At 47.2% G+C, this 22,424-nt stretch overlaps 7 protein-coding genes across 7 annotated transcripts; 4 read left to right on the forward strand and 3 right to left on the reverse strand.

Moving 5' to 3' along the window:
• Positions 1-1,999: 1,999 nt before the first annotated feature.
• Positions 2,000-3,849, forward strand: FSST1_006290 (uncharacterized protein; the record flags this gene model as incomplete). The annotated part of the gene is made up of 3 exons (XM_083232645.1): positions 2,000-2,091; positions 2,145-3,672; positions 3,739-3,849. 3 exons carry the CDS (start codon positions 2,000-2,002, stop codon positions 3,847-3,849), a joined length of 1,731 nt encoding a protein of 576 aa, XP_083089720.1.
• A 793-nt stretch (positions 3,850-4,642) lies between these two features.
• Positions 4,643-6,418, reverse strand: FSST1_006291 (uncharacterized protein; the record flags this gene model as incomplete). Its single annotated transcript, XM_083232646.1, has 5 exons — positions 4,643-4,678; positions 4,737-4,966; positions 5,025-5,426; positions 5,491-5,716; positions 5,774-6,418. The coding sequence occupies 5 exons, from the start codon at positions 6,416-6,418 to the stop codon at positions 4,643-4,645; spliced, it is 1,539 nt and encodes a 512-aa protein (XP_083089721.1).
• Positions 6,419-8,891: 2,473 nt separating this feature from the next.
• FSST1_006292 (uncharacterized protein) lies at positions 8,892-11,081 on the forward strand (the record flags this gene model as incomplete). The annotated part of the gene is made up of 1 exon (XM_083232647.1): positions 8,892-11,081. One exon carries the CDS (start codon positions 8,892-8,894, stop codon positions 11,079-11,081), a length of 2,190 nt encoding a protein of 729 aa, XP_083089722.1.
• Positions 11,082-12,109: 1,028 nt separating this feature from the next.
• On the reverse strand, positions 12,110-16,007 carry FSST1_006293 (uncharacterized protein; the record flags this gene model as incomplete). The annotated part of the gene is made up of 2 exons (XM_083223800.1): positions 12,110-14,550; positions 14,612-16,007. 2 exons carry the CDS (start codon positions 16,005-16,007, stop codon positions 12,110-12,112), a joined length of 3,837 nt encoding a protein of 1,278 aa, XP_083089723.1.
• Positions 16,008-17,200: 1,193 nt separating this feature from the next.
• On the forward strand, positions 17,201-18,463 carry FSST1_006294 (uncharacterized protein; the record flags this gene model as incomplete). The annotated part of the gene is made up of 4 exons (XM_083232648.1): positions 17,201-17,719; positions 17,775-17,921; positions 17,981-18,007; positions 18,071-18,463. 4 exons carry the CDS (start codon positions 17,201-17,203, stop codon positions 18,461-18,463), a joined length of 1,086 nt encoding a protein of 361 aa, XP_083089724.1.
• A 400-nt stretch (positions 18,464-18,863) lies between these two features.
• FSST1_006295 (uncharacterized protein) lies at positions 18,864-20,228 on the forward strand (the record flags this gene model as incomplete). Its single annotated transcript, XM_083232650.1, has 1 exon — positions 18,864-20,228. One exon carries the CDS (start codon positions 18,864-18,866, stop codon positions 20,226-20,228), a length of 1,365 nt encoding a protein of 454 aa, XP_083089725.1.
• Positions 20,229-21,225: 997 nt separating this feature from the next.
• On the reverse strand, positions 21,226-22,320 carry FSST1_006296 (L-asparaginase II; the record flags this gene model as incomplete). Its single annotated transcript, XM_083232651.1, has 1 exon — positions 21,226-22,320. One exon carries the CDS (start codon positions 22,318-22,320, stop codon positions 21,226-21,228), a length of 1,095 nt encoding a protein of 364 aa, XP_083089726.1.
• Between the last annotated feature and the right edge of the window lie 104 nt (positions 22,321-22,424).

The following is a 22,424-nucleotide window of genomic DNA, read 5'->3' on the forward strand; positions in this document are numbered from 1 at the left end:
GAGCATAGCTTTGGGTGATTAGAAATCAGCGTTCATAGAATAAACATCTCATGTGATATATATGTTTCTTTCGCATCTTAAGCCTACGTGACCTGTCTGGGAGTCGGTGCCCATCAAACGTACGACAGAAACTTGTATCCGACACGAAAAACTACACTGAATCTACTTACGTTCTGGGTTTCTTTGTCATACCTCTGGGAGAACAATGTTCCTTCTACCCTGCCGTTGCCACATAGATCCTCTCTCCGAAGCGTCTAGTGATACGTGATGATCCGACACAGCTTCGAAAACTGGCCTCGATGTACTTACGGTATCTACTACCGTTATGCTGTTGTCACTATTGTCGACTGCAGTATCATTCATCAGAAACGGTTTCAGTTGCAATGTCTGATTTTGGCTTTACTTTCACGCCCCATCCTTTCGCATGACCCTTGATTCAGCTTTCTCACTAAGCCACGCTAGGGATGACATGAGACAGTCGGAATAAAGTCGCAGCCGGGCAAAAAGCGTCACTTGCCGAGATTGAACTGACACATTCCAACGACAGAAATTCAGCCACCTTGTCTCAAGTTCATATCGGAGCTAATGCATCTGCCGACGTTACCATGAGGGCGTCTGACACCTTTGCCGAAAGGTTTGTCGATAAGGATGTTTTAGGGACTGATATGCAAGGAAGACGGCAAGTACGACAACGGACAGCATCGTCATTAAAAGTGTGACGACATTAATAAGAACAAGGGTTTTCGTTTCTACGCGGCTGCGACAGTTGTAGCAAAAGCTCCTGCCATGTCTCTAAGCAAGGCTCCCGACTGGACATGTTCTTCTCTTGATTGATCGTGTGTAACAAACTTGCTTTATCTTGCCAAGGCAGTAGTCTGTTTAAGGGGTGCCCGGTTTCATTGGATAATTCCTGTCCATATTGCTTGCAATCAATTGATGTTTGTCTCAATTGAGTGATCAAGTCAGTCTTGTCGGATTCCCATGTTTCGATCACTAATGGTACATGATGCGAGGGCTGATTGGAATGTTTTGTTTTTCTCTATTTCATCAATGACATGGACTCCATGTCCACCTGTTGCTGTAAGTGGAACTGCTCTGTTCCGTGTGGTGACGATATGTCCTCCCTTGACGGACGTCGTTGCTTCTTCTGTCTTGCGCACAGAAACTAAGACAAGGTTGACTTTCTTGTAAAACATATAGTGTAGGTAGCCTGGTTCGAACCCTTGTATTTTTGATCGCTGATTCTTCGTCACATACTTTCTGTCTGGCTGTATCTAGATCAACAGCTACCCTGATGATCTTGTCGTCATCTCAGCGGGTTGGAGTGACTGAAACACACTGTTAGTTCAGCTGAGATACATCTTAATCAAGTTATGCCAAGCTCACTCACAATGACATCTAGATAGGGTTTAGAGTCATGAACTGTGGGCTCTCCAAGCATATTCAGTCTCAAACTGGCAGGCAGTAATAGTTAATGAACTGCCTTTTCGGCACTTCCAAGTTCCGGTATGAGTCTTCGGTATTCTTTCAATTCTTCGGGCTATCGGTGGCGTGGTAGGATCTTTGAATTGTTTCTCTCCCTTTTGAAATGTTGTTGTTAGCCTTGACTCAAAAGGGCACATCCAGTCAGGCCGTGTGCAAAGGCTGGATGTTAAATTCAATGACGCAAACGGTGTTCGAGCCGTAGCTAGTCAGCCTCCGAGGCCGCGGCATGAGATGTTTCTGTCTTGGGTCAATTATCAAGTCCGATATGACTGAATTGGAAGAGAAAGAGTTGGTCCTTTTCCCTTATCACAGTCTACCTAAAGAAATTCATCAAATGGGCCGCATTCGTTAGAGCTGTACGTTATATAACAGTTCTACTTGTGCCCATCGATTGGATGCTTTGCAATTACTACGTGGCCCATAACCGCGACGAATACAGACTTACAATACTCGTACATCTAGTTCTCAACTAGAATTGTCTGCGGTACCTGCAGCAGCCTCTTTTACCTTCACTATGGCTTGGCCGGTCCGACTCTGCTTCATTCTGAGAGCCCTCACGTGGGTGGCACAGGCTCAAGAATGCCCTGGGGCTAGCTCCGATATGGTGTATGGTTCACTTCTCTTGTCATCTTGGGTATTGAATAGCTGACTTCAACCAGATCCCGTATCAAGTTCAAATTGTATCCTAATTCTCAAACTTTCCCCCAACCCGGAGACGGTGAAATCGACTTTCTGAACAACGTCTCGACCCTACAAGACTGCGCCAACCACTGTGCGGTCAATGAAAACTGCAAGGCTTCGGTATGGAACGACATAACCCACGACTGTCGACTTATGCGTGACACGGATGGTTGTCAAGATGAAGAGCCCTCCCAGCACTCTCTTTGGAGGGTTGGCTTCATCGACGACACGGATAATAACATCGGATGTTCTCAACAAGAGATCGATAAGAAATGTGCTGATAAAGAAACGACTGCTCGCCGTGAGGCTGAGAAAGAATGCACTACACGCAGCAACGACCTCCGCGACGAAGTAGCACGCCTTAAAGCCGAAAACGCAGCCCTTCGTGCCGCCAGGAATCAGGCAGAGCGAGACTTGGCTGATATCAAAACGGCCAGAGACGAGGACCAGAAACATCTCAACAGGCAGTGTCAAGATAAACTCAATGACGAAATTGAGAAGAGGAGGAAGGCCGTCAAGGACGCGCGGGACGATGCTGAGCGCAACTGCAGGTCCAAACAAGACGTTGATCTCCGCAAACAACTTGATGAACTCAGAACAAAATGTGCAGATGATCGAAACCGTTGTGCCGATGATTACAACAGGCTTACTCAGAAATGCGCTGATGATCTGTCTAAAGCCAATGAGAAGCAGAAGGATTGCGACAAGTGCAATGAAGACATCCAACAAAAGGAAGACCAAATTAAACAATGCACCGACAACTTGAAGACTGTCAAAGACCAACAGAAACAGTCGGAGAACCAATGCCAGGCGGAGAAGGCCAACCTTCAGAAGGACTGTGACACTATCAGAAACACTGATAAGACACTATTGGAGGCCACATGCCAAGCTGAAAAAGATATCCTCAAAAAACAATGCACTCATGATATTGATGCTGCTAAAAGCCAGCTGAAGCAGCAATTGGAGTCTAAGTGTGAGTCTGAGAAGGATATCATCAACAGACAATGCACTTTTGATCTTGATGCTGCCAAGAACCTGCAGCGGCAACTGGAGTCCAAGTGTCAGGCTGAAAAGGATATCATCAAAAAACAATGCGCCCATGATGTCGATGCTGCTAAGAGCCAGCAGGAGCAACAATTGGAGGCTAAGTGCCAGAAGGAGAAAGACGAGCTCAACAACCAATGCAATGACAGGGTGACCAAGGAGCAGAAGACTTCGGATGAAACATGCCAAAAACAAAAAGACCAGCTTCAAAAGGATTGTGATGACCGATCCAAGGCCCAAGCGCGTGGCAAGGACGACATCTGCTTCAACCCAGGCTTCGGCGCCTGGCCTGACACAATTCCGCCCTTTGACATCGACGATACCAATTATGTGCTGAAGCGCAATACTAATCTCAGGCCAGGATATTCCCAACCAGAAACGTCCAGTTCACCCGCTAGTTGTGCCAGAGATTTCTGCAACAACGTGAGCGACTGCGTTGCCATCCGGTGGGATGTCGATAAGGTAAGACAAAGACGTCTTTGTTTTTTGAGTTGGGTTTCTGGATCCGTTGCTAACATCATTTCATAGCCAAACACCTGCCATGTCTTCATCGACTCGCCGCACAGCCCATTCGAGAAGAATCGCTTGAGGGACTACCCCAACTCCTACATGATCGTCAAGGCTGACAGGGTGCGGTAATTGTTCTCCTGGAAAGATGGTTAGCTCAACAAGGTGCATTGCCAAACTTGGCCTGCCTTTTGCGCCTATTACTGCGCATCGGGTTACTCGGGGATCCAGTTTGAAGTACGAGTTGGGACGGGAAATTTAGTTTGTAGTAGGAGTTAGGATGGGATGGTAAGGACAGATCTAATTAGCCCATCATCGGATGGGAAACAGATAGCAATAAACCTTTTCCTTTATAACAGAAACCTCCTCTTTGTGTTGGATGGTGAGGCTAAATGGTGTTATTACTTGGTCAATATATTATTACTGAGAAAGCCAGAGCACAAAATTCGTTCCATCACACCTGTGCCTCTTTAGCATCGAGATTGAGCATTGCGGGGGTCGTTTTGGACTTGAAGTATTATTGAAAAGAATAAAAAAAAAACACTCAAGGTGGCTGTTTGACTTTGTATATTTCTCGTTACGTCGCCAACTATTCCAAGTGGGAAGTATCTGTTGCCATGGGTTTTAAATATGCTAGGGAGCTAGCCAAACGAAGCCTCCTTTCTCTGTCACCTATCTGAATGAATTGTCAGGGTAGGTTTATGTTGCTTTGACATTTTACTCCCAAGTGTAATTTCTTGTATTAGAATTTGTAACACAGTCTCAAATGCATTAGCAATAACAAAATCAATTTCAATATTACAGGCAGTTACAGTAAGAAACATCTTCCTAGCAAAACTGAGATACCCTTCACCTGCCCATCTGCTATCCACCATTCACCCACAAAACACTTTCTGATTCCAACGATTACTGTCAGTATGGCCAGCTAAGGTGGTGCAGTGCCAAACAGAACGGCATCAATCTATAGGTGTCGGAAATTAGCCATGCTTTGATGTACTAAAAAGATACATTTTACTGACCCAGTATTGGAGCGTGCTCTTGTTGTTTCTCAGCTCTTGGAATTTGGCGTCCAGTTTGTCTGAAATAGCATTAGCAAGGCGCAATAGTCTCTGACCCATTATGGTATGTTTACCTGCTGAGACACGGAGCACACCGTCGAACTCCGGTCGCTTGCTTACAGCCATCAAGTCGCTCAGGAATTGGGCGGCTTGGGGAGCATTGCCGATTTGGTTGGCCGAAAATAGGACAGCTGTGATATTTTAGTATCTTACACTCTATCATAAACAAAAATGGGGATATCTACTTACCATCGCGGGGATGATTGGCAGCTTGCAGCCTCTGCTGGCAGGCAATGATGGCGTTCTGTAAGGTGTCTACAGCCTCTTCTGTAGGCCACCCGTCAGTGATGATAATGACAAGGATTGGGCGCTCAAAATCTGCAAGTACGTCGGTCTTGCTATAGATGAATGGTTCAAGAATCTTGCTGTTCAGGTTTGTTCCAATCTTGGTGCTGCCGTCCGGAACAAAGTTCATTTGAGCTTTGAGAGAATCTCCCTTGAGGTTGTCCAAACCGGCGCTCGATTTGTTGATGAAGCGGATATGAGCGCCCTTCTCATCTGTAGAGAACAATGACATTGTAGATGCAATTTCACTGACGATATCGGCCTGCGATGGCCATCGGTTTTCTTCTTTCATAGAGCCGCTGTCATCTGCACAACATTGGTTTAGCTATGCCCGTGATAATAGTTGATGAACATTGGAAAGAGTACTGACCGCAATAGATGATAGGCTGATATAAGGCCATGTGAAACTGTGACCTCACGACTTCGGAAGTAAGAAGAAGGTTGAGAGTTGGGTCATTCAGGACTGTATAAGCTTGGAGAAGAATATTCTGAAGGACCGGACTGTTTGGCCCAAAGAAACTCTCCAAGCCATAAGTTGACACGACATCGTCTAAGATGTCTTGTAATTCGGGCTTGGTTTTAGGATATTTGGATACCTACGACGACGAAAGCTTTGTTAATTCTGGTTGTTTATCATTTTCAGAGTAGCTTACCGGCGGCGTCATGCGAGGCACAACAATCTGATCGTAGATCATCTTGAAGGCTGCAATGACACTGTCTTGCAAAGGCTTCCGAGGCGTGAGGTAATCAAGCAAGAGGAAGGCCGACGAAACGAGGAACCGTGTAAGCGAGGTTCCGGTAGGGTTTTGAGGGTCTGGGTCAACAAGAGCCTCTTTGACTTTGACGTTTAGAAGGCGATCCGCCAGATCCAGCGCCGTCTCGCCCTTGCTGTTCGGGGTCGTGACGGACGCACCACGGTCCTTGAGAGCTTTGACGATCACAGGATCGGGGTTGTTCTTCAATGCCCTCATCAGGGGGGTGTCATGGGGATAGGAATCGTCTTCTTCATCCACATTGATGTCTGGGCTCTCAAGAAGAATCTTGACGACTCGGGCTGCATTCTCCTTGGCATCAACTGCCATATGGAGCACAGAGAGACCATTGGGAGACTTTCTTTTGACGCTGGCCTTGTGGTTGAGTAGGAGGCGGATGGCGTACGCATCCCCATTCAGTACGGCATAACCAAGGGGCGTATTGCCGTCCACTGGGTTGTTGATATCATCACCATTGGCCAAGTCCTTGAAATCATCTCGAGTAAGGGTCCTGTCTCTGACCCTGTCTGCGATGATGGACGACATTGTGATGGGACGAAGTTGTATACAAAAGATAGGTAGAGAACGAAGCTGGATTAAGCTGTAGGTAGAAGGTTCAGGGGGATGTTGGCAACGAAGGGACAAGAATCCTAATGATCAAGCAGTAAATAATATGGGATTTATACGTGTCAATACGTGTCTCAGATACCGCCTAAACTGCCGTGTTCTCAGATTCATATGCAATAATCTGACCTCAACCTAATCTTGCCGTCGGAGTGAAGCGGCCCGGCTCCGTGAGACAGTGTTTCACCTTTGCATTCCTTTTCTCAAACTTCCAGAAGGGAGCTACAAGAGCGGCACGGGATTCACCGCTTGACGATGGGCCCGCCAGGGGACGGACCATGGCGTTTGCGGATCGACATGCCTCCGAGACATTCAGTCTAGTGCTGAAGTCATCGATTTAATATTGACAGGATTGGGATACTTGGAGGTGAAAAAAACGTATCTCTTCTCATTTCATCTCTTTTGAAAGGACTAAAATTCCTACCACACTGGATTTTCTCAATCTTTGACTAGGGCATAGGATCCAAATTATCGGGACAAAACATAAACGATCGAAAGTGCCATAAATTGGTCGTGAGTGTATGTGTGTGACGTAGTTTAGAAAATACGAGAGACCTGTGCATTCCATCCCTTGCCGGGAGTATCAGGTGTTAGCTATTTCGTCCCTTATTGCTCCTTGCAGCGGCTTCTTTCCTCCAAGTCTTATTGGATCAATCCTAATCCGACCCTTTCATGTCTAAGGTATCAGTCTCACATCAATATGGGCCTTGATCAATGTCTTATATATCAGCCCGTCACCTAAAAATGAATCAAGTCTCCCATATTTCTTTCTCGCATTACATCAGGACATAAGGCCGGGGTCACAAGTCTGATTACCTCATTCCACTACACAAGACAATTCACCACTTAAACACTAACATACCTTGCCAGGAACAAGTCTAGTACAAGGCGACAAGACAACGATATGTATCCATTTTGACGCGAGTACCATTTCGCTATCTCCTAATCTAAATCTGACACCCGTCACTACTTGGACCTAGTCACTACAAACCAAGACAAGGATGATTCAGGGCCTCAAACTTCTCAGACAGTCATCCAATAACATTCCAAGGAACCAGAACCACTGCTACATACACCCTCCCACACCTTGATCACAGATATCTCGTTAAACCACCAATTGAAGAGAGGTTCCTGATCAATGTAAGTCTCAAGCATATGACTAGAGGAACGGGACGTTTGTCAATACCAAAGCCGGAATCAGTCAAACAGTGTGTGACTTATGAGAGACAGGTTGTAGATCATCTAGCTATATCGGGATGCACACATCCCCTCGATCAAAACGCAGAACACCCAACTTTCAAAGCAGGAGACGATACAGCCATCTATGTCATCAGAGAAGCACATCGGCAAGACATATGACGCAGGCCTCAAGGAGTAGTCAAACGCAGACTCAGTCTCAATACTCACGAGCATCTCAAACAACATACCCCCTTGTGGTGGTGTTTTGTGATTGTTTTTGTGTGGGAAAAGTTCTTGGCAAATGTAATAAAGACTTATTACATACCCCAAGAAGCTGAAGGGTGGACCTTTTTTGATATCGAGAGGGCTGGCATGTTTGAGGCATCGGTCACTAAAAGCGAATGTAATCATGCGTACTTGTATTCTGTAACCTTGATCTGTTCTGAGGGTCATTTTGTGATGCGGTCCAAGAGAACAACATACTACCCATCGACTGCTAGAACTCACACAATCATGAACATGCTCAACTTGATCAAGAAAGGCTACAAACCAACTAAATACATCTGCGAAGAACGTCCTAGACATATAATAAACTTGCCCTGGACACATGTGACAGTACCATAGACTCCGGAGAGAAACTACGACAAGCTCGGAGCTGAAGATTTAGTCTCACCAGATGCGGAAATGGAAACTTACATCATACAACCCGAGTGGCTCAAATTAGATGTCTTGGGTCGGATCTACAATCAGTTCCGTAGATTCCTTGCTTGAAGAATGACACTGCTTCAGATGCCGCTCGGGGCGGCACATTCCTGGTTGTGATGTCTTGTTAATGAGCCAAAATCTGAATTCTGAGCTCCCTTGAATTCTTCACCTTACTGAAGTTCTACAGGATCAAGGATGTCTCTCCGCCATTATGGTTACAGCAGAAAGAATTCTACGGATACTAGCCCCGTAGAGAGGGGGTTCCGGATGTCGCTCAGCTTGATCGGGGGATCTATCAACTTCCTGTTGCATTTGATGAAGGACTATGTGATGTCCGCTCTGACTCGCTAGCTCACAAGATAATCATAAAGTACTTATACCTCACGACAGCACGCCATCTTAAAGCCATAGGATCCAACCAACAGACACACAACAACCACAAACCACCCTCTTCTTCTCTTTTACACAAACGCTTTTACTTTCCTTATAAACCGTGTCCAGCGTTGTCACTATGACGCGCCTGAGAGACGTCGCTGTCTTATTTGCCAGCTCTGCTGTCCTGGCACAGGATCCCCAGCAAATCCTTCATGGGGGTTCTGGGGTCTTGACGACGCCATTGGGCACTCAGGCTAGCACGCTGGGCTCATGTTTGATAGGCTCGGCGTGTCAGAGAGTCGGCAAGAAAATCACCATCGACGATATTGTCATCTCCACAGACGGTCATGGAAACACAAAGTGTTGTCCCCTGGGCACCACTTTCAACGGGTCCAGCTGTGTCTACCCCAAATCCACAGTCTGTCCTCCTGACATGCACTTTGCAAATGGCGTTTGTGTCCTCACCTCCGGACCTGTCTGCGAGGATAAGAACCTGGTGCCAACTAAGGACGGCTGTGCCTCAAAGATACCACCCAGCTGTCCTACAGACACTATACTGGAGAACGGCCAATGTGTGCTGAAGAAGGAACCGGCTTGCCCAGGCGGGAAGAAGATTGTCAACGGACTCTGTACCGTCGATCAAGTACCGAAATGCCCACAGAAAGGGTTCCGCGCCCAGGGTAATCTCTGTGTCTCGGAAGAAGGCCCAACATGTCAACAAGACTGGCTGAAGGTGGTCGATGGCAAGTGTGTGCACGTCAAAGAGCCCAGTTGTCCATCGGGTACCAAGCCAAGCGGTTCAGGCCGTTGTATCTCTGAGCAGCCCCCATCCTGTCCACCTGGGTTCACTGTTTCCGGCGACACATGTGTGCACGATTCCGGGCCATCTTGCCCTTCCGGGTCCACGTTCCAGAACGGCGTGTGCCAATACAACAGGACGCCTTCCTGCAAGGAAGGTGTCTTGATCGATGGCGAATGTGTGGCCGACAGTAATCCCGGATGCCCCCAGGGTTTCAGACTCGATAAAGTCACAGCTCGTTGCCTCAGGCGGGATCAACTTAACTGCCAGGCTGGGTACGTGAACAGATGGGACCGCATCAGTGACAAGATAGCGTGTTGCCCCAAAGACTTCGGAGGATTCGATGGCACCTTTTGCACCACGGACAAGCCAAGCTCAGGTACATGCCCTCCCAACTCTGAACTTCGTGACGGTAAATGCGTCACGAGCCCGGGAAGCCAGCCAGATTGTGACGGTGGAAAAGGTTTCGTTGAGAAGGGCGTCTGCTACAAGAGAGAGGAATCCTTCTGCCCGAGTCCTTTCAAAGTCCGCAAGGATAAGTGCGTTTATGAAACGGATCCCTACTGTGCGGAAGGCAAGCTATCTCCCAGTCGCACGGAGTGCATTATTGAAGGCCCCAACTGTCCAAATGACTCAATTGTCATTGATGACAAGTGCGTCTCCAACGTTCACACACCCGATTGTCCCAGCAATCTCAAGTACAAAGACGGTTCTTGTGTGGGTGAGCCCACTATCAGCTGCCCACCTGGAACCATCAGGAACGGTGAATACTGTATCTACGATAATGTGCAGCCTGGTTGCAAGGATGGTCTCTTACTGCTGGATGGTCGTTGCGTCAGCCGTACCACTGCCAAATGCCCTGAAGATACGATGCCGGAAGGGGAGTACTGTGTCTCCATGAAGAACCCAATCTGCCCGGAGCCCGAATACACTTTCTCACTGGAGAGACGTGCTTGTATCCACAGGTACAGACCATCTTGTCTACCTCCTTTTTACCTCAAGAACGGACGGTGTATTATCGACAGCCAGCCAACTTGTCCTCCGGATACAGTCCGTAGCGGAGATACTTGTATCAAGAGGGCCAACTGTTCCGGGGACTACACCCTTGTCGGAGATCGATGCGTTTCCAACAAGGGCCCAGAATGCTCAGACCCCTCCACCGAGCTCGACGAGAAGACAGGCCAGTGTGTCTCCCGTGTCGAAACCCCTACTTGTGCGGACGGAAGCGTTCTCACGAACGGAAAATGTACTTTACGAGCCGATTGCCCTCCCAACACCACCCCAATGGGTGATTACTGTGTTTCATACCAAAAGCCGGCCTGTCGGGATGGCTTCACCCTCGAAAACGGCGAGTGTGTCCTTAAGAAGGGACCATCTTGCCCACCTGGCTTTGTCGCCCGAGGCACGGACTGCTTTTCTATCAAGAAACCTATCTGTCCCCCAGACAGTATCATGGATGGTGATCGCTGCATTATTGGCGTTAACCCAGACTGCATCATTCTCGGCACCTGCCCTGAAATCGCTTAGTTGTAATCTGGAGTTTATCGCCAAAGCAGCCTGGAGATTGGAAGAATTTCTAGGCGAACCATCACTTCCTGCCTATTTTTTTTCTTTGTCAAATGTGTCTACTGTTTTGTTATTTTGTTGATGGAATACTGGGCCAGAAAGCTCCTTGAAAGCCTTCGAAGTCAACTGCTCATAGGTCGTCTTGTGCAAATGTTTTGTGCTTGAACGTTTCGTTCATTGCTACTCTGTCAAGTTAGTTCCACAAATAATAAAGATGTTTGTTTCAGTATTGAAGAAAATGATAAGTGAAGTTTGTTGGCAACTATGTTTTAACACATGCAGCCTTTATCGGCTTCGTGGGTGACAAACCGTCTCCGTTTCCAACCAGACAGAATCATGACCTGACTACTTCCTTGCTGGTGTAATGTATGAAAATTATCCATTTTGAGGGAAGATGCACATTGATTTCAGCAATGAGAAGAGCTTTGACGCTAGACCCAAGTTAAACAGAGTATCCTGGTCACCTAGACTTTCGACTATCAGACTTTCATCCAACAAATGGCCCATCAAGTCTCCGGATTGGAATCCTGTCTTTCCTCTTTCTTCACCTTAGCGTAAGATGTCTGTTGAAGAGGGTAATACTATGAACATGAGGAGACAAACACCACCCAATGGAACTTCTACCTTGTTATAGTCTGGTCTAGGGTATTTACTCTCTCACAAGGTAAGTTTTGGGCTCGGACATTCTCGAAGTAGAATAGTGCACAAACTACCCGGACCCCGGCCTTCGGGTCGGATAAGAGTGGATGTTGAAGTGAACAAGGGTTGTCTTTGCGGGGAACATGACGCTAAGTCTTTTGTTTTGGTGCAGCTTTCTGCTAATTGCCGATAATCTGATTTTGCACCACTGTCCCTAATATTTTTCAAGGCTAAGAAAACAATCAGTCCGAATATACTGAAAATGCATACTGCACACATAATGTAAAGAAATGTATTCAAACTGTATACTTGGAATATTACTCTAATCATCTAACTCTTATACTATATCCTCAGTCATCATCTTGAGGGACGAAGGTATAACCCGTCATTGGAGGCCAGATAGTAGCAGTCGCCTCCTTAAACTTTGTGATCTTTGGAGACTTCAAAGCTGGGAGTGGGTATGCGACTCTGTCAATAGTAACGTAACCGTCGTCGTTTATCGTATATCGCTTGCTCGACATAATAACGCTTGCCTCATATACAGTCAATGCCGCGATGAAATTCTCAAATGGGTCCTGTATGCCATCGTCATTGTCGCCCAGACTTTCGTTCCACGGATCGACTGTGGTGAGTGGACAGGATGCACCCGTTGTTGTTGTAGCGGTTGCGGTGAGGAAACAACCGGTGATCACCTCGGTGGCGGTAGTTGTGCAGGAGGAGGATTTGCATGAAACCCAGTAGTCGGTAACCTTTGAGGTTGTGCAGTCACAGCCGAGATAGGTGTTGCAGACTGTAGCGCAAGGCTTTGTCGTACATACCTGGTGACATGCCGTGTTCGTCTCGGTGGCGCAGTCCTCCTCGTCTTCATCCTCGTCTTCATCCTCGTCTTCGTCCTTGTCATCATCCTTGTCATCATCCTTGTCATCGTCCTTGTCGTTGTTACTGTTGCACCCGATGCCAACACAACTTCCTCCTGGCCCGGGGCATCCGCCACCGATGCAGCCAATTGATCCACCTCCACCTCCTCCTCCACTGCCGCCGGGCGTGCAGCCGAATACACAGGGCTTGCCGCAGCCTGTCTTGCAAATGGGTCCTGGAGGTCCAGGCGCAATAATGATACCAGGAGCAATGCCTGGGGGAGGTAGGATGATCAGATCGTCGTCATCGTCGTCTTCATCATCGTTGTCCGAGTCATCGTCGTTGCCGGGATCATCGTCATTGTCGGGGTCATCCTCATTATTGTTATCATCCCCTGGCTTGTTGTTGCTAGTTGGGAACGGCCCAGGCTTGTAAGTGTAGGTGACGCCGTGAGTTGGTTCGGTCAAGGTGATGGGTGGCGGAATAACACTTCCACGCACAACGATCGATTGGGAGGTGGTTCCGGTGATTATAATGTTGGAAACCTCAATCTGGGACGTCGTGAGAGGAGGTATCGTGATGCGAACGGTGACTGTGGTTGTGCGATACTTGACAACACCGTTTGTGGTTTCCGGCCACGTCTCCTTGATCGTCTCCGTAACAACTGGGAAGTTGATGGTAGTCTTGGACGAGAGCGGCCACGGTGGAAGGACGAGTGTACATGGTGGTTGGCAGCTGGCGGTCGGGTTCTTCGAGCTCCAGATAACTGGATCGATATAGACGATATCGTCGTCGTCGTCATCATCATCACCACCGCTGCCTCCGTCACCACCACCGCCTCCATTACCGTTGCCTCCATCACCGCCGTTACCTCCATCACCGCCGTTACCTCCATCACCACCACCGTCTCCAGGGTTGTCTGGCTGCTTAGGAATCCAGTTGTTGATATTGATGTATGCATTGACAACACCCCCTTCAAGAACAGAAACGTAGTCATCCTTCCCATCACCGTTAATATCGGCGTAATACACAGTCCCCTGAGGCTTGACACCAATAGCAACCGTGCCCAGGTCAGTCCACTTCCGCCCCTCACCAATGGGAATTCTGCCGTTGTTGCGGTACGCCAAAGCTGCACCACCGTCATACTGCACGATGTATTCAGCTTTCCCGTCCCCTGTCAGGTCTGCGAACTGCACTTTGCTGCCAGGTTCGCCAACGCCGGTCGCCACGGTAATGCCTTCCTTCCAGATGCGACCGCCGTTGAGGGGCGGTATGTTCTTGTTGTTCTGCCAGTACTTAACTGCTCCCCCGTCGTAGAGGACCAGGAAGTCTGCGTACCCATCTCCGTCGAGGTCTGCAAACCTGATCTTGCTTCCCGGCTCCCCAACGCCTGGGGCAATGACAATACCATCCTGCCAGATCCGGCGATCACCGGGGTTGGGGAGATTACCCTGGTTGAGGTACGCCTTGACAGAACCACCACCGTAGATGACCAGGTAATCGGCGCGCTTGTCGCCGTTGACATCGACAAACTCGATGCGCGAGTCTGAGAGATCTTCATCAAGGCCCGGTGCGATCTCGCCAATTGACTCCCACTTTTCACTGCCCTTGTTGAGCCAGGCACGAGCCCGCCCCTTAGCGTCGACAGAGATAAGGTCGTCAAAACCGTTGCCGGTCAAGTCAGCAAAGCGTATGCTCGTCCCCTTGGCCCCGGTGATGCCGAGGTTCTTCCACATGCGAATGCTTCCATCATCGTCGACGGCGAGAAAGTCGGCGAGACCATCACCGTCCATGTCCGCAAAGCGAATCATATCACCCGTAACGCCCGAGGTGCCTGGAGCAATAGTGCCGAGATCTTCCCAGTTGCGCCCACCTTGCTTAATGGTGTTACGGAAGGCCTTGACTGCACCTCCGTCGTATACAACGAGGTAATCTGTCGACTGGTCAGTTCTGTACGAATATTTGAGTCCGTCTAGTGTAGGCTCTAAACTTACCAGCTTTGCCATCGCCATCGATATCTCTGATCCTTGTTGACCCTGAAGGAATACCAGCAGGACCGGGGGCGATTGTAGCCACAGTCTCCCAGTTCTTCTTGCTGCTGTCCTTGCCGTTGTTGCGAGTATTGCGAGCCCATTTGACTGATCCCCCTTCATAGACGATGACATAGTCCGCGTATCCATCACCGTCGATATCTTCGAAGTGGATCTTATCCCTTGACTCAAGACCAGTTGCCCACTGAGAATCCAGAGGCTCGAACTTCTTTCCATTGTCGACGTTCTTCCAGACTTTGGCTGCCCCTTCTTCGTACAACACGATCAAGTCTGCCTTGCCGTCGTTATCAACATCGGCTAGACGGACCATGTTCCCCTTGACAGACTTCCAATCCGGATTGATATTGCCAATGCTCGTCCAGTCGTTAAGACCTCGGTTGATCCAGGCTCGTATTGTACCATCGTTGTCGGCCAGAATGTAGTCCATCTTGCCGTCGCCGTTGAGGTCAGCAAGTATCACTTTGGCCCGGCTTCCGTTCTCAACAGCTCCGCGTATGGTACCGACAGATTCCCAAGTGCGGATTCCGTCGAACACGGTGCCCTGCTTCTTCCATATCTGACCTTCGACTTCTTGACCGGTGCCACCTGATGCGCCGCCTATACCGAGACCTACGCCCGGTAGTCCCTTGGCGTCTCTGGCAACTGGATCCTTGAGCCAACCACGTTTATCGGCTTCTAGGATAGCCTTCAACCAAGCGTTGGCCATCTTTTCATAACCGCTATCGTTGGGGTGTTTCTGGTCCCAGAGGTCGGCCACCGTGATGTCTATGGGGACCTCGAGCACGTGCTTTCCAGCTTTCTGCCTCTCCTCGATGATAGAAATGACCTTGGGGTTGAATCTATCAGTGTTTTGCTGCATCCTGGGCTTGTTAGCCCAGATGACGGGAGCAACGAGAATGGTTGCGTCAGGAGCGTTGGCAAGAAGGCCATCGATGATGGAAGCAAGCATTGCAGGCGAGCCTGCGAGGTCCTCTTCGAGATCCATGTTGTTAGTTCCAGCATGTACTAGAACAACGTTGGGACGTGCCGCGATGGAACGCCTCCAATGCTCGTTGATCTGCGCAAGGACGTGACCGCTGTGACCTTCATGATCGTTGTCCGGCATGCCTGTGGCGGGGTGCTTCTGACTGCCGATCATGTCAACAGAAGTACCTTGGCCGATCAGCTTCTGACGAAGGCGGTTGCGGTAGCCCTTCTGGTCTTTAGAACCATTGCCCTTTGTGATGGAGTCTCCGAGCGGCATGATTCGGAGAGTCGGCAACGCCGAAGCGAGAGGCGTTGCGAACGCTATCAGTACCATCACGAAGGCAATGGTACTGTGAAGCGTGAGATACGCCATGGTGAGTTGACTTGAGGCAATGGATAATGCGTATGTGTTATGGTTATATGAGAGGGGTGATAGAAAGGGAATGGGAGTTTGATGATAACATTCAGGTAAGTTACAGGAAATTCATTACAACTTATATGGCTAGACGCTCTATCAGACGACCAGCGTACGAGGTATCTCAAGTCACCCAACGCTATCACCCCCATTCGTCATTGCTCCCCCTCGTGTACTCTTCACGTTGACACCTTCCTTGCCCTCATAGTTTTGTTGCATTGATGTTGGTTCTGAACAACATGTTGGTGCCAACATGAGTCTGAGCCCTGCCCTCTAGCAGGGTACGATCCAACATCTTCCAAAATTATCTTGCAATCCTTTAGGTGCTGCTTGCAAGGATTAAAGGTGAGGCATTTTACTCTATATAGAATTCCATTATCTTGATGATGGCTCATGATCAATATCTGCCTTACTATGTGCATTGACTGTTGCACAGCCTTTGTTGGTTGTGTCTTTGATGGAAACGAGAATCCTGGCAATAATAGTTTTAATGCGCGGAAAGTCCCAGGGAGTGTTACCCGATTAGGCAAACCCCGAGGCTGTTGGTTGGTGAATGCTTTAGCTTTTAAGCTTTTATGCAGATCCTATCTATATTCGGTGGTAAATACCTCGTTCGCTTAGACAGTGAGGTTGTATTCTTACCGTTCGCATACATTATTAATATCCTGTTGGTTCTGTTGGTGGTAGGATTTGAAAGTTCTTGTTGGTTCTAGCATTTGAAAGATGTTCCTATTCGCTTGTTGGTTCAGGCATCTTCTCCTTCCTTAGGCCCTCGAATGGTCAACTAACCGAGGAATGTAACTGCCGGCGTTTGGACCCCAAAGGTAGGCTTTCTTGGCGGCGCGTACATCGACCCATAACCTATATCATATATGCATGTTGGTTGCGACGAAAAACATGAGGGAGGATTGGGGTCTGTTGTTGGTGGTCTCAGTAAACGCACCGAAAATAGGCAGTGCCTTGCATGGGTCGAATACTTACAGTAGACAGACGCGCAGGACCAATCTCCTCAGTCCAGCTGTTAATACCATAAATATCGTAGAAGGGTTTCTGGTATCTACATTACAACCGCCCCTTCTTGTCTACAATTCTTCATCGATACAAGATTGTTTGATATTTCTTTCTACGACTTTGTTACGCTGCAGTGAACTATGGCACCAAAGCCAACTCCTCCGTGGAGGCCACTCTTCGTGTATCCTTTCACCATCTTTGCCACCTTTATCTGCATTGCTTTATATGCAACGTCGTGGAGAGATTCGGGCTTGAACTCATACTCAGATAATATCGAGGGCCGCAATCTTCATGATAATGCATCATTTAGCTTGACCAAAAGGTCTGCTGCCTATGACAAGGCACTTACCAGGGGACGCAAACTACATTGTCTTATGGGTTTAACCCAAGAGGAAGCTAAGCAGGCTAACGGTGGGACTTCGCTCGAAAGCCCCGAATATCTTCAGCTCTATCCTGGCATAGAGGAGACTGAGGGCTGGAACGTTAACTACGAAGACCCGGACGGGAACGCTCCCTGGTTTAGGAACTATCTAGATGACGCATTTCGAGGTCTCGGAATTGAGAAGAATGTCCATCACGAAGCTTGGTGCGACGAAGGAGGTGGACAAATCTTTGAGGATCCCCTCGATCCTGACATCGACAACTACGAGGATCACTGGGTGAGTGTTTCTGCTTCTGTGAATGAATAAGGCTGATTTTGTTTTTACCCCGTAGAGTTCTGGGGCGTTTTACTTCACTTCTTATATCATCGACGCTGGTGTTGTAATTGGAGACAACGCACAATCAGTCAAGCATTCCTTCTACCAGATGTTTCCAAACTTGGAGGCTTATTATACCAAGCATATGACACACCTCCAACAAGTGAGTTGATTACCTAGGCTAGTCCCGAGCCAAAACAAGACTAACAGGTTTCCTTCCAGTGGAGTGATGTAGCATGGTTACAATGGGTCAGTACATTGTTTTCAATTTTCACCATCTTTGTCAAGTGCTAACCTCGTTTACCAATGCAGGTGAAGGCATGTATGGAGGAATCAGGCGATGTCAGCAACATCAGCTATATATTCCAGTCTCGAATCACAAACGTCGACACCCTTGAAATCCTTTTCGAGGCATTGCTGAAGTGGGCCGGTGGAGAAGTCACTATAGGGAAATGGGACCGCCGAATCACGCTCGATGTAAAAAAGGATGAAGACAAGGAAGCATTCTATGCGTTCTTGGGCAGTCCCCACGGGTCAATGTCATCATATCTTCTCTTGAATCACAAGGAGGCGCTTGGGGTTAAGACAATCAACAAGGTGGATATATTCGTGCCTTCTGTACCTTGGACGATTCTTGCGGAAGGTGTAAGTGACCTTGCCCGAGCAGCAAAGATTTCCTGTGTATTTCATGTCACGAAAGTTTAGTTATACTTATAGGCAGAGTTATTGCCTTACAGTGTCCTGATACGGTTTATTGTTGTTTTCATGATCTCTTAAGCTTTGGCCAAGGCCTTCTCAATTTCCTCTATGTTTTCAATAAACCTGAAGGTGTCTACGCAAACCAAATTTTCAACAAACTTTCAAAAACAAAAGGGAATATACAATATTTTTGGAATTAAAGAAAAGATTTTCAAGTTAATACTGTTTAAATACTATAATATTATATATATCACGTGGTAATTGAATTGGAAGAGATCTACATCATACAAACAGAACCAACAACGACAGGGATACAGAGAAAGCTTTAAAAAGTCGCGCATTCCCGCACTTAACCTCTGCAATTATCTTCTCTAAACAATTTCCAACAGTCACAAATTTCATCACCATGTGCAATAAGAGGCAGCATAACATGGCCTCACTAGAGAACCTACCGCCCGAGATTCTGCTTCCAGTAATTACCAACCTTCCGGATCTTAATTCACTTTGGAAACTACTGCAAGCTTCTCCACATGTATGGCGTCTCTTTGAGGATGGTTCGACGTCTCTTGCCATCACGGAAGGCATACTTTCAGGACCACAATCTACCATCCCACCAAAGATCAGACAGCTTATCCGAGGCGTGATACTTGTTCGCTCAGGCACACTTCCTTTCGAGAACCTAGCTGAATTTGGGTCTCAATTCATGAAGGCTATGATCCCAGCCCTTATTCCGGATGAAGCAACCGTCAAGACATTGGGCCCGGAGTCACTGTCTCACAGGTCTAGTCCGGCAGTACTTAGGTCCGTTGTTGCAACGTCTTATCATCTGTCAGCTCTATCGCAGTCATACCTGGCGTCTTGCTTAGAAAGGCTGCGAGATCCAAGTTTCCGGCCATTGCATGCTCATAACCCGTCGCCACATTACACTCATGATTATAAAGATACTGAAGAGTATGTCCCTGCCTGGGATCGCGAATTCTTTGGCACACCCTTCCATGTTGTTGATATGGGACAGCCAACATGGGTAGAGGAGATGCGTGTGGTGCGAGTAATGTGGATCATGCAGCTCGTAGGTGAGATGCAGCTTCTTCTTGACAGCAAACCCAACATCGGATGGTCCAAAGAGGATGTATCCCGTCTGCTTGACATGGGCCCGGTCTATCTATTCCATGAACCGGATAGTCCAGTCTCCGATATAGAGCCAATCAAATCAGCGATGGATTATCTTGCAACACTTAGAAACCCGGATAAAGATTATTTTTATCGACTTCCTGCAGCGCCTGCACCGTCACTCGACAACCGATGGACAACGGCACTCCCGAATTACAACGAAGTGTTTATGGAAGTCAAAGCCTACCGCCTAAATGGTAAATTCCACTGGTTGAGAAAAGGGTCCCAAGTGCCAGAGGGAGCAACTCCAGTGAAAGCACCAACAGTTACCGAAGAGAAGATGTGGGAGCAGACCGCAAGGGCTTTTGACCTTCGGCCGTACGGTGTCAATTTCTGGCAACGACTAAGGAATGATGACCTTTTTGTCGGGTCGCCTTTACCTGGTATTAGCTTCAAGTCTTTCCGCCCGCTAGGTCTTGCATTTTGGGACAGGAAGAGATTATGGCTTTTGGGCTTGGCCTCTGGTGTAAATGGTAACAGGTATCACATGGAGGGATTCTACTTCTTTGTATGGGAGAGTATTTTACCGCCTGAGGAGGTTGCTGCTATTAAGGCCAGGGCTCGGGAAACTTTTAAACCTTGGGAAGTAAGATTTCCTTAAGCTGAGTTATTATGTTACTATAAACTTAGATTGCTACGGATAATGTCACGGTGGCGAAGGTCATGCCTAATAAGGCTGCGGAGACAAGGCTAGCTAGTACGTTCGTCACGTGGGAATTGCTAACATCGAGAATAAAACAGGACATACTTTAGATAGGTTTCGATTTGACTATCTTTTTCGCCCATCTATATTAGTCCCTGCGTGACGTCTTGCATGTCTTTCAATTGATCGTTTGAATGCGCACCTACTACTACAGTCTTTCTTTGTATCAGAAGCTAGTTGCTAATTTAACTGGTACAGTTCCGTCAAAAAGTCCCGACCCGATAGAATTTCCCCACTAATAACCACTATCTTTAATGCTTTTTTAATAATATTTATAAAATAGCTATATTTTCCTATTATTTTTATAAAAATAACTTAGCTATTTAATTAATATATATTTTTAAAGCTAGTTATTTTAGGGTTATATAGGGCTATATAAGAATTATTAAAAACTAGGGATTAAAAATTTATCCTAGATTTATGCTAGATTTATATAAAAAGAAAATCTAGATTTATAAGCCTTATTTTAGCGGCTATATAAGGAGATAAAGCTATTCTTTTAACCTAGAATATATTTATTTAACGGCTAAATATTAATTAGGATTTATCTTTTTTTTAATAGCTATTTTATAAGTATTATTAAAATAGCATTAAAGATAGTGGTTATTAGTGGGGAAATTCTATCGGGTCGGGACTTTTTGACGCCCACTGTAATCCAGTTGGAGGTTTCTCTTTGTAACTGTCTTAGGCAGTCCCTTTTGTTTGCTTATGCTAATATTTTAATTACTACTTTAAATTATCTTAATTGCTGTTATCCTTGATATCTTAATTAATATCATAGTTCTTAGTTATCATTTTCAACGGACCTTGAAAACAAGTCCTTTAGATATGAATTATAACCTAATATCAAGGACTTTTAGGCACATAGCTGTAGCAGAACAAAGTAATCACATTACTATTCTGCTGCAATCTTTAATCTAGAACGTTCATCATGAAGCTCTATGTTGAACTCAAGAGATCCAACAACCACCCCCATAGTGTTCTTCCTCTGAGGGTAATGCCACTCTGCAAGCGCATTTCTTGCTTCCAATGTTCCTAAACCAAGCTTGTACAAAACCTCCATTACTACAGCGTAAAGGACCTCGTAGTTCCCATCATCAACCTTGATCGAGACGCCTAGCGGGCCATGGACTCCCAATTGCTTGGTTTCTTCGCATTCCTTGATGCCTAAAGCGTAGCACCCATCAGCGCCTAGCTTACCGATCAACTGTCCTTTGTACGCCTTCATCAGATCTGTACAAAACCTCCCATTTCCGGCAACATATTCTGGATATTCTGTCATGGCGCAGAATATCTTGGCGAGACTGTGGATCCTTCCACAACTGGACTCGTTCGATGCAGTAGCGGCAGCAGCGAACATGGCATAGATATGGGCAAGGTAAGAGAGTGGAAAAGCGGGAGCTGGAAGATTGCACCCGTCTAGACCCCATTGGATTTGAGCTGGATTAAGACAGAGGTCTTCGAACAACTGTTTGACCCGGACTTGCATTGGATGGTTGGGTAGATGGTAATCTTTGATATCAGCACCAAGAGCAAGTGCCCCAGCCATCATGCCAGCATGTTTGCCAGAACAATTATTGTATATTCCCCCTGTGTAGTCCAGGTTCGTCTTGTCCCACATTGTGGTTACAGCTGGGGATATAGACGGGTGTCCACCGCAATTGTATTGTTCTTCGTTGGCGCCAACCTTTGTCAACATAGCCCTGGCTCTTTCGACGTGTCTGTCCTCGGCATTATGCGAAGCACACATGAGAGCAAGGTCAACTTGATCAAAGTCGACGTTACGAAAGGCTCCCGTCTCGATAACAGCAAGGGCTTGTACAGGTTTTGCCGCCGACCGGGCAAGGGTAACTCGTAAGGGGTCACCAAAAGAGAAGAGGATATTGCCTTGAGAGTCGGTGACAGCACCATGCACGTAATGCACATTTTCGACTATGCCGCTTCGGTATGAGACCACTCGGTTGGAGTGGATGGTTTGCCTTGGTGCCATGCTGGACTGATATGCAATTGATGATTGCCAAGTGACTGCCGCGTGAGAAGAGAGTTTGAGGCGGTACAATTTTTGATCTCGTTCCAAAAGATAGAACTTTAGTC

Source organism: Fusarium sambucinum, chromosome I, assembly GCF_050947815.1.
Source record: "Fusarium sambucinum isolate potato_lamoka chromosome I, whole genome shotgun sequence".
Taxonomy (NCBI): domain Eukaryota; kingdom Fungi; phylum Ascomycota; class Sordariomycetes; order Hypocreales; family Nectriaceae; genus Fusarium; species Fusarium sambucinum.